Source organism: Branchiostoma floridae, chromosome 10 (assembly GCF_000003815.2).
Source record: "Branchiostoma floridae strain S238N-H82 chromosome 10, Bfl_VNyyK, whole genome shotgun sequence".
NCBI lineage: Eukaryota > Metazoa > Chordata > Leptocardii > Amphioxiformes > Branchiostomatidae > Branchiostoma > Branchiostoma floridae.
Genome location: NC_049988.1, coordinates 7,170,899 through 7,186,536, shown reverse-complemented (window position 1 = coordinate 7,186,536; position 15,638 = coordinate 7,170,899). Strand labels below are relative to the sequence as shown.

The following is a 15,638-nucleotide window of genomic DNA, read 5'->3' as shown; positions in this document are numbered from 1 at the left end:
GGTACATGGGCACCAGTCTTGTTGGTGTGTCATTCTACCCCCCTCACATTAGGCGAAAATCAATCGGACGACGAGTCTGCGAGCTCTAAATTACAAGGAGTCTGCTGCCAACGAAGAAATGGCAGAGTTCCCCCACTTCCCGTCAGGGTCATGCCTCCTCGTAATTTAGAGCTTGCAGACTCGTCATCCCTTCGATTTTCGCCTAATGTGAGGGGGGGATTCAGCACCAGGGACAGGGGCACCAGTCTTGTTGGTGTGTCATTCAGCACCAAGGACAGGGCACCAGTCTTGTTGGTGTGTCATTCAGCACCAGGGACAGGGGCACCAGTCATGTTGGTGAGTCATTCAGTACCAGGGACAGGGGCACCAGTCATGTTAGTGTGTCATTCAGTACCAGGGACAGGGGCACCAGTCTTGTTGGTGTGTCATTCAGCACCAGGGACAGGGGCACCAGTCATGTTGGTGTGTCATTCAGAACCAGGGACAGGGGCACCAGTCTTGTTGGTGTGTCATTCAGCACCAGGGACAGGGCAAATGTCACAGCAACAAGACAGGTGCTCCTACTAAATAGTAAACACAAAAACACCTACCATAGAACCCCTTGCTGGGATGCTGGCGAACCTTGAGTCCTCCCTTGATGCTGGCAGTTTTTGGGTTGAGAAGATCCCTCACCTGTTCATTATAGATCTCCAGCATACTGACTGACACCTGTGGATAGTTACATGTATGTACCATTAAGTACAACATAACAAAAATCAATTGAGCATTCTATTATATACTGTAAACGGTCACCATGAATCCAAAACCGACATAAAGATTTAATATACATGTATGTATTTTCCTTTTTGTCTAAGCCCTTCATGAAGTTGTTATACATTGCACAATATAATGATGTAATGGAGGCACCTATCTTGGATGTATGAATACTTACAATTTGAAAGCACACATTAAAAAAAGACTCAATTTTTTAACATTGAATACATATCAAAGTATTTGCCCATAGGCACAGTGCAACCAAAAACTCTGGGAACACTCCATTTTCTCCTATCAAATCCCCATTTATTTATTTATTATTTTATAAAAGTAAACACTTTAACAGTAACAGCTGCTCCAAGATAATAGCTTGAAGGTGCAGATACTTATGAAAGATATCAAGAGCAATAACAAATCAATCATAACACTACACTATCAACAAAATAGAAAATTCTAAATTTTTGCGGACCTGAAACTCGACATCCTTTGCATCTGGGTTCTGTTTCTTCTCATCAATGCCAACAAAGAGCTGCTCACAGGTAATAGGTACAATACCTTAAGAAACAAAGAACCACATAGATACAATTAATACACAGGAGAAATCGACATATTGAGTTTAGAAACAGAAAACTATTGAATTACATATTAGACATCTACAGAAAAAGGAATGGAACCAAGATCCAGTTCAGTTTTCACTATCATTGGCTTATAAGAATCCACTTCTTTGCTGGTAGAGTAAAAAGCTGTTAAAGATGTTGGTAACTATGTATTGCAATCGTACACTGTATAATTATATCATACCTGACAAGTAAAATGCACTAGTGAATCATTATGACAGAATGTTTTATTCTGCAGATTGCACTAAAATACCTTGAACTCTTGGAAAATGGAGAAAGCCAAACAGATGTAATTTTCAAGGTTACCGAATGTAAGAAATAGCTGAGAACATGGGAATTAATTCAACCTTTTGTCTATAAACAGAGATTGGATCAAACATGCTACAAAGCAATTCTATTTCAACTTCTGTATTAAGAGCTGTCATACTTGTTTTGTTTGAAAGAGAACACACACCTTTGTTGTTGCCATATCCCACCATAGAGTAGGACTTTCCTGAACCAGTCTGTCCATAGGCAAACAGGGAACAGTTGTAGCCCTTCCAGGCATTGTCCAGCACCCCTCTGCCAAGATCTTCAAAAACCATTGACTAAAGAGACAAGATGGGCAAATAAGGAAATCTTGTTACTTTATGACGTATTGGTAAGATTTCAATTTTACCATTGGCAAAACCAAGCTCATGGATTATAAGTTTATGATAACAATGAACAGAAATTCATTTTTATAACAATTTGTTGCAACTATTGATTTGAAATAATTTGCAGTAAACTATCTGTAAAAAGAACATAAATCTTGATATGTTCTCAGCATTGAAGACTCTTGTCATGGTACCCTAGCCACCGCATTTTCATGACATTACAAAAATATGCATTTTCATTGTTTTGCTACTGTACAATACAATTATTTCAACTGCAGATTTAAAATACCTTCCACCGCCTCCAGTAAAATCAAGTCCCTCCAAAAATATAAGCATGTACAGTAGCACAAAATGAGACTGTAACATTTACCATGATGATAAAACTGTTGGAAAAACAACTATTTGTACAGCAATCTGTTGCAAAAGAAGATGACACTGGTAACTTAGCACTGTTGCTATACTGTATCATATAGAGTAAAAAAATATCCTAAAAAAAATAGCGTCGCTTACCTGATCTGCATAGTTGGACCCCGCACTGGCCTTTTCTAGGTACCCATCATCCCTTTCTCTGTACCCGTCATGTGACCAATAGGAGAAGTCGAAGGTGAACTTGCGCCCCTCCTCCGACAAGTTGGCGGGGTCTTTAATCGTGGTGGTGTTCCCCACCATGTTGATGATGAGCGTGGCATTGCGGGCCTTCTCTCGGTCATTGTGTGAATGGTTAAGGTTGGTCTTCAATTTCAAACTGTTGAAAATCTACCTGGTACTAACACTTTTTTAATATCATCAATGAAAAGATAAATGGACGTATTTTAATAGATAATAAGTAAATGACGATAATGCAAAAAATCAAGAATACAAGACATGTGCCTGTGGTGCCTTATTCCACATTCAACTTTGAAGAAGATGAAATTTATCAAAGAAAAAACTATGCATAAATACATGGAAACCTGTAATGCTAGCTCATGACCTTAATCCACAGGGTAACGTACTAGTATATCCATTGCTTTTAAAACATTGTATTTTGGGGTATCAACTCTACAAACGGTGGTTTCAAATTGCAATATTTTTATGATATTGTAATTTGAAACCACAGTCTGTCAACTTGATATTTCCAAATACCGTTTTTAAAAACAATGGATAAAGGTTATCCCCGGATAAAGGTGAACCAGCGTTATATAGTGACCACTCAATTGAAAACAGCACAGTAGATAGGTTGTCACTATAGCATAGACAGGATTCTAAATATGTTAATGATAATTGTTCTAATATATATTAATTTTAAAGTTAATGTTAATTGGCGGAGGAAACAAGTGAAACTGTCTTGAAAATGTTCAGTCAAACAAGACCTTAAGAAACCCCTTAAGTACTGTGCTATTTTCTGTACTGTTGTACTTAGATGCTTTGTTACATATAGGTTGAGTATACAACAAGTCCTTCAACACAAACCTGTTTATTTTCCTGGCCTCTGAGGCATTGACAAATCACAAAAAGGTATTGAAAAGACTTTCATGGTTTCTTGACTTGTTTTGAGGTTCTTGGAAGAGGAAGGAAAAATAAAATGCGCACCAAATTCAAAACTCATTGACAATAAATTCAATAGCTTTCTAGAAATGGGCATTGGTAAATAAATACAACTAGAAAGGCAGCATTTTCGTGAAAATGCGTAATGTTTCCCGGTGGTTTTAACAATCAGTAGTTGACCGCTAAATTTTCATTGTAGCAACTTTTTGATTTCGCGAATCCACCCCCGTCACCCCCCTCCCTCTTAGCCGCTCCCTCTTACCGTGGCACTGATTACAGTAGTGTGGTACGTTCACAACCAAGCTCTGTTTCTTTACAAAAAAATGCAGAACAAAAAAGTGAGAAATGCGGGTTTTGATGTTGTAGTCGCAAGACAAAAGTATTCTTATATTAAATGATGTCTCAAAAGGAAAAAAAAGACAACTGAAAAAAGTCTATCTCCTCAGATTCGAACCCGGGTCGATCCAGCAACAAAAGTGTACAGATCAGGCACTCTGCCGATTCGGCCACTTGGCGCACAACTACAGTAGGTAACTTTTAACAGGTATACAAATGTATTGCAACAGGTCCGTTCATAATTCCCAAGATTGCAAGGTCCAATTTTCTGAAGATAAATGTTTTTGTGTGAAAAGTTAGTGATCTCGTTCGTTCCATAGTGGGTACTTCTTCCTAGACCGCCTGCTTGGTTTGCTTGAAGGCATGGCCGGGCTGACGCCCGAGGTTTTCGCTGCCATAATAATGAAAACGATGCCGAGTTCCATTTTGTGTCCTGCGCGTTGATAGGTTTACCCCTGACGTATCCGCAAGACAGCCAGAATGTCAGCCAATCAAAAAGATGGAAACTTGGACTGCATGATGCAAGTTCCATTTCTCCTTACTTTTGTCCGGTGGATATGCAAATACCTGTAAGGATGCTATATGTTTCTACCTTCGGGAAACATAATCATGTTGATAATTTTCATGACACATAATGAAATATTCTATCTTCAAAGGGATCTTAATGATAATATCTCATTTCGTGATGCCCATATTATCTCAAGACCTATCTTACACAATAAATCAATACAATATCCTCACTAAATAATTCATAACAATCTGCTAGGTGACATTTGAGAAACTACATTTCACACAAAAATGAATCGGACAAACACAGTAATTTGATTAACCATTCTGAAGAAGTTGGCTGAAAAATGAATAGAGCATTCAATTACCAAAATTCAAACCAACAGCACTTAGTAATATGATCCTCGCACACAAAAAATGTCTGTGAACTTTGCTATCTGTGAATTATTAATTGATAACAGATGTTTCCTTCTCAGGAACCAGTTTTATAACATGTTTCATGTTCAAGATCATTCTAGCTATGGTACTGGAAAAGTTTGTTAAGACAGTCTTAAATTCAACCTATTAGTATTTAGCAATATCAGAGCGTTCAAAGTGGAACAAGAAAGCTTCTAAAAAAGCTGGCCGGTGCGTATTTTGGAAAAAGCCTTTTAAACAAAATCACACGAAAAAAGAGTTTTTAAACATCGAATTACTGAATTGGTCTTTCTTCTATTAAAAAAACACTACATAGGTACCGTGCTGTAGTCCGCTCGGCCATGCCGGCTCGATTACGCAATAGCACGTATAGAAGGGCTATTTGGTTAAAGTGACCGATCCATGCATCCATCCATGGATCCATGCACCCGCTTCTCCTGTCTCAAAGCCGGTGCTGACGCACCGGCAAAAAATCTGGATAAGGCAATCTGTATGAAATTGATATCTACTGCACTATATTTCCACATTTCCATCATTATTTCATATTTTGAGCAGTTAAAAATGGTGCAGAAACAAGCCAAGCTAGGGTTCCCTAAATATTGTAACCCACAAAAATTAGACTTCACTGCCACTGCGGTATCAGATTTTGTGTGCGAACATGCTCGCATTTACATACAATAGAATGATTCGTTGACTCTAAAAGGCTAGTTTGAGTACGATGCAAATAGCTTCCAACCGGCGTAAAAACATTAACAACACACACACTACACATAAAACATACAGTAAACATTTAGAGATGTCGCAATTTGAGTGTGAATTGAATGTTTCCTGATTTGCTTAGTAATGTTTACTAGTGTGGTCAAGAACCTATTTGTCTTGTTGACTTTGGACTTTGTTCAAACAAATGACTAAGCAAGCTGTTTCAACCGGTACAAAGTCAGAGCTATTTGACTGATTAACTGCATACCTAAAATCAATACCATTGGTGGCAATAGAAGACAGTTAGACTTAGGTCAGGGATTTTAATAAGTCAAAGAACAATACAATATACTTAACACTGAAGGCCTACTTAGCAAAACAATGCTTCCAGGGCTCAAAATACAGTTTTCTGCATACCTGCACCAGACAAATTTTACCTGCATCACTCTGAAGTTATAAAGTATGGATCATACTACAATTGTTCAGGAACAATTGCTATTTTTTTTTCTTTCATACTTTATCAAAACAGCTAATGACAATCCACATACAAGACATTTAATACCGGGGGTATGTATAAAACCCAGCTAGCTGTAACGTTACATGTACCAGTGCAGGATAGGTGCAGATAACTGCACAGCTCTAATTTTACCTGAATTTGGAGTTAAAAAATTTTTTCATCATTTACAACAATGTCTAAAATCAAACTGTTGATTCTTTCCTCTCTCTTGAAAGGATTTTTGAGAACATGGAGTTAGTCAAGAGGTGGAAGTGAAAAAAATCAGACAAGGAAATGAAGCCAAAAAAATTAAAAGCACTCTCCATTTTGATGGACTTGATTTTACATTTGTGCAGTGGAATATGATTAAGGATATAAAAATTAAGCAAGAAACGATAAATATCGTACTAACTTTCTGTCTGTTGAAATAGCAAATGCCATCTTAAAATCAATGTACACGATTTGATACGCGTAACGGGAGGGGGCCATACTTCGACACCCGTTCTAAGTGGATGCGCATGGCTTTTGTCAATGTACATTTTACAGTGAACTCATCAAAAACAAGTTAAGATCTTGTATGCATCCATATAACTGTTATTGAAGCTGTACAGATATATATTTCATTTAACAGTAGCGTTCCGCACTGTACTTTGACAGCGCACGAAACTTACCGCAGGTTTTCGGCTTGCGTCCTAGCAGAACGTTCCAACACAAAAAAGGGGTCCAAATTCCGACATAGTAACAACCAGACCATCGCCGTGCATTTTTAAACAATTTATGCAAATAGAATAGCACTAAAAGTCTTCATTATATTTTTTTTGTACCAAATATGGGTCATATTTTGTATTACGCGACTTATTCAAATACGGTGTGTTAAAACGTTTACCTCTCACGGTGAGACCAACTTGCCGCAAAACGGCAGCGCATTGTTACGTTGGACTGTGACGGCAGTTTCGCTTTTCGGCTCCCTTGATTGCCTTTTCATCCTGTCTTTTGGCAGCAGCAACGGCTACAGGATTTTTTAGTCGGTAGAGATCGATTTTTCTTGAATGTTTGTCGCTCTACGGACGGGTTGACTGAGTTCAACGTGTTGAGCATCGCTCGCCCGCCTGCGTGCGTGATAGTAAAATGGCGGGGCCCCGACTGGGTGAACATTGTGGCATCATTTTAGCTCCGTTTATCCAAGCCAGTTAAAGGCAGAACAGAACACAGGTATTATTTTTCGGAAGGCTAATAAACATCATTTCTATGTGTGGTGATATTTTTTCACATGTCGTATTTTGCGAAGAATAATTCAAGAGTTTCCCGGGCCATGGTCTCGATACGTTCGCTCGTCAACTTGCACGGAAGGCGTCAAACTTGTGCAAGTTTTTCAATCGTTATCTGTGGGACTTGCTAACTTCGACACATACCCCGCCTTTGTAGTTATTTACAAGAAGGTTTAGTCTACAGCTAGTGTACTTCTCATGTGCAGGCATCTATGCATTTCTCCGCAACAATGATTTTTAAAACCTGTCGAACTTTGGACCCCTGTCGAAGTATGGCCCCCTCCCGTTACATGTATTTACGTCTTTATATTAATCTACAAGGGGGAGGGGCACTATTTTCAGACAAAAAACATCCTGATTACCTTATGATAAAAACAATCATCTTGGACAATAATAGATTCTACTTGCCAACAGTCTCTTTATATTTCTCACGAAGAAAAAACAATCCCTCACCTTAGCTATAATTAAATATTACCGAGAGTTGAAGGTTACCACATATAAATACGAACAGGTGTTCTGCGTTCATAACACCGGTCACCACTGTAAACAAAGGCGAATTAAGCACCTGTACGTTTACCTACGACTTTAAAGCAGTGACACAACATACACAAAGACCTATCCTACATACATTCCAAAATCTACACTCTAAAATGTTACCAAACGCGAAGAAAAAGGATATAAAAGGCCGAACCCGAACTGCAACTTTCACGTTTTCCGCCATCTTGGAATGGCTGTTCCAGGAATCAGCCAACCCCCGCCAGCTGGTAGCACCTGTCAGTAATAATTTCCGCTAACGTAACGTTCTTTTCACTTTTGCAAAGCAAATCTTGTGCGAAAACACTTTGTTAATAGACTGAATACATATTTCTTAAATTAACGGTAAGTAATTATGTTATTTATAATTGTTTATTGAAATATTTCGGGGAGGTTACAGGTGTGTGACAGTGCATTGACCCAAATCTTGTATATGCCCGTCGCTAGGTGAATAAATAGCTCAGACAATGTGGGGATAGGCCGAGATGTCGTGCATATTAAATCCCGTCCGAGCCGTACAACTGATAACGCTTTGCGTTTGGACAAATTCTTGTCTTGATTATATAACGTTAACGTTATATCAGAAAAAAAAAAGAAGTGGTAAAAGAATTGCTTTCTATTCTAACTATAAGAACTTTCACGACATTCGTTAACGTTATCCAAAATGAAGTTTTTTTTTTTTTCATTTACAAACGCATTGGAACCTGTGATTTATAGTAAATACACTGCCTTCGGTCAAGGGGGCTTTTTTTTCTTCATATTTGACATATTCTATTGATCGCTACACTAATTGCCATCTTGTATAATCGTGATGGTTAATGAATTCTCTTCAATGATTAATAGCTCTAAAAAATTAGCTTGAATCATATATTCATAATCATATAAGGGGCAATAATAGCAGCTTGCATTATCAATGACATAATGGCATCATGAAATGAATGTTGCGATTGTTGTCGAAAAGAACGTTTGTCACAAAGAGAGAACTCCACCCTGATATTCTGAAGAAATTTGGACAAGGCAAGCCATGGAGATATTGTATAAATAGCATAATAACTCCGTCTTAGGTGAAATAATATCAGGAAATGATTAAGTGCATCGACTTTAGAGCCGTCTTCTATCGATGTATCAAGCTTATGTGAACTCGAAATATCAAAAGAACAGAGGAAAACAATATTTTTTCATCAACTCAGATGCGCATTTTCAGTAGTAGGCGCTCCCTATCTGATATTACGCGAACTGCAGTCATGACGTATGCTGTGATGTCGTCATCAAAATGGCGTCTGCTGCTGTGAAGATGGCACATCGTCTGCTGCTTCCCAGACTTCAAACCAGAAGTACGCCCGTTTCGCTCATTTTCTACCCGATAGCTGCGACTTGATATACTCTGAAGAACTCATAAACGTTTCTATCTAATTTTTATATGCATGAGATTGTTGTGTTAACTTTTATACAGTTTTGAAGTTGTGAAAATTTAAATGCCCGCAAGTCTGGCGCGCTTTTCAAGTTGGCGTGGCCGTGGCTGTCATATTCTCGAGCGTTGCAAAGGTCTGTCAGTAACTCAAAACACATCTTTACATCAAGAAACTACAGATGAAACTAAATTCTATAATCTGTTGCTTATGAAGAGCGTCATCTGTTGCTTATATTAATTATAAGGTGTGTGATTTCTTTGCTCGTTCAAAATGTGAAAGTTCAGGAAGTGATCACAAAGTTCAAGGGGAAGGGGGGGGGGGATAAAGGTTAGGACGTGTAGTCAGATAATTCATCCTTCGTGTATCAATATTCTTCGATATTTTTGGCTCATGGCCAGTAGGTCCACTTATGGGAGGGGGGCAGTTTTTTTTATACCACTATACTATACTCACATACTGTACGGTGATGGTAAGATGTTTGCATGATGTTGATAAAAGCTCCTTGGTAAAAGTACTAAAACTGTAGAAATTCAGAGGGGCGAGTAAGAACAGAAAGGAACAACACCCCGACTCCCGGGATTCGAACCCGCGCCGAACCCGAGCAGCCGGATCACAAATCGAACGTGCAAACCGTTCGGCCAAAAGGCTTAAGCCGTTAGGCGTCTTCGGTTTAGCAGTCCTTGAACACCACTGTTACACTACTCCCCCTTTTCTTTTCAAGATTCGTCCTCGAATCTCCGAGATCGACATCCCTGTGTGGCACATACTAGCCTGTTACTCACAGGGCCGGCGTGGGAACCATTGTAGAAATTCAGAGGAGCGAGTAAGAACAGAAAGAAACAACAACCCGACTCCCGGGATTCGAACCCGCGCCGAACCCGAGCAGCCGGATCACAAATCGAACGTGCAAACCGTTCGACCAAAAGGATTAAGCCGTTAGGCGTCTTCGGTTTAGCAGTCCTTGAACACCACTGTTACAAAACCACCACTAACGTTACAATTATTTAAACATGTAACGTTAACGTTGCAGTACGGCAGTATAGGGATGTGTTAGCGACCAAGAGACGTTTTGAATTCTGAAGTTAAGAGATGATCTGGATTCTGACTTCTGAATTTATTTCAGTGATAGCGTTAGCCACCCAGCAGTTTCCTTTCAAATTGCAGCTGATAAGCATGCCAACCCAACCCCACACATTGGGTCAAAGATAAGTTATAATTAGTACTGAAGCTTGAAGGACTCCATAGGAGTGTGCGTAGTGTGTGGTCTAATCACTGTAGTGTGTATGTCTTTAGACAGTTATCGTTCACCCAACTTGCATTATTCTACATGTACTAGGAAGATTTGCAGTCCTTATTAAACTTTCACATTAAGCCCCTATCACAAAGCGAGAAGTGAGCTCGGTCAACATGTTGGTAGCTCCAGTCATACATTTTCAGCCAAACTACGGCAAATGTCCTGTCAGTTACTGTATGTGGTCTCTGGTGATTTTTAGCAGGTCATCTGTTGAGATTCAAGCACCAAAAAGTGCATGTAGCTTTTCATTGAATTGAAATCCATTCAGGTAACTGGTACATCGTACATACTGCATAATGGCATTAGCCCTGAGAGTAATACCTGGTTGAGTAAATGAATGAAATGAAATAGTTTTATTACATTCTCATGCTTTGTTTCTGCAGGATTGTTCAGCAGTGTTGCGGCAGATCTACCTCTGACTGGTATCAGGGTGTTAGACCTCACAAGGTAAGGACTATTCCTCCAAGGTTCAATGTTGCTGCTTTTTACTGCCAACTATGGAGCAGTGCCTAACTCTGATAGAGTTCTTTTGTTTAGTCTTGGCATAGCGCAATTGCAACATTACTCTTAGGTTGTTTGACTCAAAACCCAGAGTCTTTTGTATACAATTTGTATATTGAATGAATGAAGGAAGGAAGGAAGGAAGGAATAAATGAGGGAATAAATGAGGGAAGGAATGAAGGAAGGAATGAAGGAAAGAATGAAGGAAAGAATGAATAATTGAGGGGATGAATGAATGAATGAATGAATGAATGAATGAATGAATGAATGAATGAATGAATGAATGAATGAATGAATGAATGAATGAATGAACAACAAACAAATGAATGAATGAATGAATCCTTGTGGGTATTCTTGAAGTCGATAAACCAGACAGGTGTAGAGCTTTCAAGTTCCTTAAAGTTTGGCTTTGTGGTTTCCTGGCCTGCCCACAACTATTCCAAGTAATAAATGAATGAATGAATGATGAACAAATGTACAAATGAAGGAATCCTTGTGGGTATTCTTGAAGGTGATAACCCAAACAGGTGTGAAGCCTAGAAGTTACTCCAGCAGCTTTGTCTTGGCTTTGTGGTTTCCTGGCTTGCCCACAACTATTCCAAGTAAGAAATGAATGAATGAATGATGAACAAATGAACGAATGAAGGAATCCTTGTGGGTATTCTTGAAGGTGATAACCCAAACAGGTGTGAAGCCTAGAAGTTACTCCAGCAGCTTTGTCTTGGCTTTGTGGTTTCCTGGCCTGCCCACAAGTATTCCAAGAAATGAATGCAGACAAACCACATGAAGAGCATGTGGGCCCAGCAATTTTCCAGAGGTCCTAATGTGTTTAGTCTGTTCTGTGGCTTACCGAATGCCTTGAATAGCCGGGCTGCTGCATGGCGCGAATAGTAAATGCAGGGCTCGAAACACATTTTTTCTGCAAACCTGCACTGATGCAGGTAAGATTGAAAATTACCTGCACCAGACGAATTTTAGCTGCACCACTCTGAATTTAGGATTAATGGATCATTCTAGAATTGTTGAGGAACCATTGCTATGTTTTCTTTTATACCTAATAGGTGGTAACAGTCAATGCAGCTTATAACAATTCACATACACCTACATCATAGGGCATTTATGTATAAAACCCAGTACATGGACCAGTGCATGTTAGGTGCAGGCAGACATCAGAAATACCTGCACAGCTCCAATTTTGCCTGCACTAAACCTGTACATACGGGTGGTATTTCAAGCCCTGAAATGGGTTAAATATGATGTGATCCGACTCTCGCTATGTAAATCTCCTGCAGTCTTTTACAAGGTCAGAGACTTTGTGTAAATCTTGCCGTGCTGCCAGGCTCCCGGCACACTGATCGCTGGCGATGTGGGAGGGGAGGGTTTCAGAGGTTCAGTGCGTACTTTACACAGGTGGTTGTGAACTTAGGTCATTGGTTATCCAAGTAATTGATTGAGCCTCTATTGTCTCCAGTTTGGATACGAGGTCACCACACTTCTCAATAATTGTGCTGTTTGTTTGTAAATTTGCATACCTGGTAATTAATAATATAAACTGCCTCATCATGGCATAACATACCAGGTTTGTACTGAACAGTACAAGCTGCATATTCAGACAGATTTACATGTATTTGATCCACTTACACCGGAATGAGACCCTTACTCTTTGAAATAAGTGTGGTGGGTTCATCGATCAGCTTGATCGAGGTGTGGTTCGCTCTCCTCAGTTATGGGACCTTTATCTAACATCCTATTCGAGGGACATCTCTTGAACATGGGATTCAGGATCTCTCATTTACCAACTACATGTAACTGGAACCATGAGCTCAACTGTGATATACATGTTCTGCTACCAATTGAGCTACAGGGACAATGATACAATCGATTCGTAAAGTAATACTAGTAAGCAAAGTTAACTGAACAAGATTTTTGATATCTTTTTGATTGCTGCAGAACTTCTGACACAGTGCCCATGCATGTTCAGTAATCATAGGAGGGTGTCATCTTTGTTATGTCTGACCCAGAGTGGGAGTTGTGACCACCACGGAATCAGGCTGCCAGGCAACTCTGTGGAATAGAGACAGGACTGTCCCTTTATGAGACCAAAGCCCAGACTGTCTTGGACGATGTTCAAGTCTAGAAGCTTATGTCCAGGCAGTCAGTCTAGGAAGAAAGCCGATTTTCCTCAAGAATTAGTTCATCAGTCTTCTAGATCATCACATGTTTTCTGGTCCTACAATGTTTCAAGCTTGCAAGGTACTTTTTATAGAATTTTTGCAGTGCTTATTTTAGCCTTGCTTAGTTTTTAAATTTTAGATTGCCAACTGTTTCCTGGTCTTTCAAAGTTTCAAGCTTGTAAGGTACTACTTTTTTTCTATTGCCAGCCTTAGCCGAGTACTTTTATTTAGCTTGTGTCCATGAGACAGGATTTGCTTCATGCCCAACCTGATTGTCGTCATATTATGGTTAGAGCTGATTCTCCACAGTCTTCTAGATTATTACAACTGTTTTACTGGTCTTGCAACATTTCAAGCTTGTAAGAAGATCTTTTTCATTACCAGCGTTACTAGTACATGTAGATGAAGTACTTTTTTTTTGGCTTGTTTCTATATGAGACAGGATTTGCTTCCCAAGTCCTCAATGTGGTCAATTTTAGGAGGACTCTGGAGAGCTGATTTTCCTCAAGCTTATTTATTAATCGTCTAGATTGTCAACTGTTTTACCTGTCTTTCAAAGTTTCAAGCTTGTTGTAAGGTACTGTTTTTTGTTTCCTGCAATAGAGTACATGTACATGGAATCAAGCCAAATAAAGTCATACTTTTATTTGGCTTGATTCCATGAGACAGGATTCGCTTCATAGTCTGCAAACTCAGGGCGGTCAATTTTAGAAGGACTCTGGAGAGCTGATTTTACTCAAGCTTAAATCATGTACATTGTATTAATCTTCTAGATTGTCAAGAGTTTTTCTGGTCTTCCAAAATTTCAAGCTTGTATAAGCTACTACTGAGTACTAATCTTTTTCAATCTGTTACCAATGTTAGTCAAAGTACTTTCATTTGGCTTGACATGTTTGCTGTCTGCCAAATTTTCAAGCTTGTACTGTAAGATATGTCTTTTGATCTCTATGTTGCCAGCATTATTTAGTCTCAGAGTATTTCTATTTGGCTTTTTTCCACGAGACAGGATTTGCTGTGTCAGCGGTTTTCCTTTCGGATGTAAATCCTTCGAACGTTTCCAGACAGCACATGTGTGTGTACATGTACTTGGATAGGTGATGGAAAGATGCTGTTGTGTTACTTAGTGTTAGTTTCCGACTTGCTAGTCTGTGTAACACAAACTCCGCTGTCCAGGGCTGTAACTGGCCCCTCCCGCGGGGCCGGCGGATGTTTGGCAGGCTGCTATAAGCGAGATTTAATCAGGCTACCGACTTGCCTTTTCTGTTAGCGGTAGGTTATCTTACTGTTTCTTCTTGCAGTCTTTTATTTTAAGACTGTAATTCAGCTTCTTTTTCTTGAAGGCTATGTGTAACAAATTTAGGTTGTTGATGTTGTAATGTTGCATACATTTTTAGCTTCAGAATCTGTAACTTGACAAACATTTAAAAGGTCACACTTCTGTTGTGATTTATTTTGCTGTCCAAAACCAAGGTGCATATATCTACTATCAATATTGATGAGTTGAGTGCTTAAGTGTTTCTTACAATTTTCTTATCAATACATTTAAGCCTGTCTATAGTCCAAGTAATGAATATTTCCATTAATAGGCTAAAAGAAGTAATTTTGATTAAGTTAATGTTGTTGAATTAACATTAATTGTTACAATTTTTGAAATAAGATACAGAATTCCAGTACATGTTTGGCAGTATATTGGCACGTAAGATTATTTCTCAGCACCTTAATTTTTAGGTTGCATGTGGAATTTCAAGTACTGTTAGTGAAACCGGTGACATCATATTTGATAAGTTACAGCCTCTCCCATTTGTGGTGTGAAGGTAGTGTAAAGTTATATTGAATTTTAACACTGATAGCGCTGTTATTGTCTGTTCACAGGGTATTAGCGGGGCCTTTTGCCACCATGGTCCTCGGCGACCTTGGAGCTGAGGTCATCAAGGTAGAGAGACCAGGTAATCATCAATATATATAGATAATGATACTCCATGATAGTAAAGAATGTAGATTATGTTTTTGTACATTTATAACTACAGACAAAACACAAACAGACAGTGTCATTACATTATTTTATTCAATTTGTTGTTTAGATTTTGCATCATAGAATGTAGATATGTTTGCATGTGTTTGTGTGCTTTGGTACTCAGGTAGTAGTTAAGTTTTACTCCATACATATATTCTGTATTTTGTGTAATAGTTGTTGCCATACATTGTACTGTGTACAATTGTTGTTCAATATAAAATTAATATATAGTACATGTATGTGTGTCTGTTTCTCAGTGCATGTGTGTGAGTGCATGAGCATGTGTTTGTGTGTGTGTATTTGTGTGCGATTTCCTGTATATTTGTGCGTGTATGTACATGTATGTATGTGTGAGACTCTGTATCTACATTGTATGTGAGTCTGAGTGTGTGTGTGTGTGTGTGTGTGTGTTATTTCGTTTCTGTGTGTGTGTGTGTGTGTGTGTGTATAAGTACTC

General features: G+C 38.9%; 2 protein-coding genes across 4 annotated transcripts in view; one reads left to right on the top strand and one right to left on the bottom strand.

The window, feature by feature from the left end:
* The window catches only part of LOC118424317 (kinesin-like protein KIF28P), a 32,472-nt gene extending 24,435 nt beyond the window's left edge, over nucleotides 1-8,037 (bottom strand). The window contains exons 1-5 of the mRNA XM_035832862.1: nucleotides 7,932-8,037; nucleotides 2,516-2,716; nucleotides 1,825-1,957; nucleotides 1,223-1,308; nucleotides 591-708 (exon numbers count right to left, since the gene is read on the bottom strand). Coding sequence (XP_035688755.1) covers nucleotides 591-708; nucleotides 1,223-1,308; nucleotides 1,825-1,957; nucleotides 2,516-2,716; nucleotides 7,932-7,973 — 580 coding nt within the window. The 5' untranslated portion in view covers nucleotides 7,974-8,037. The remainder of the gene's footprint in view (nucleotides 1-590; nucleotides 709-1,222; nucleotides 1,309-1,824; nucleotides 1,958-2,515; nucleotides 2,717-7,931) is intronic.
* A 1,002-nt stretch (nucleotides 8,038-9,039) lies between these two features.
* Nucleotides 9,040-15,638, top strand: part of LOC118423924 (succinate--hydroxymethylglutarate CoA-transferase-like) — a 64,763-nt gene continuing 58,164 nt past the window's right edge. For 2 of the 3 annotated variants that reach the window (XR_004832139.1, XM_035832238.1), the window contains exons 1-2: nucleotides 10,881-10,939; nucleotides 15,040-15,113. Coding sequence is in view for 2 of the 3 variants with exons in the window: in XM_035832238.1 (XP_035688131.1) it covers nucleotides 15,065-15,113 (49 nt within the window). In the remaining variant the exon portion in view is untranslated. Of the gene's footprint in view, nucleotides 9,121-10,880; nucleotides 10,940-15,039; nucleotides 15,114-15,638 lie in introns of those variants that run through there. The other variant, XM_035832239.1, reaches the window with a different exon arrangement.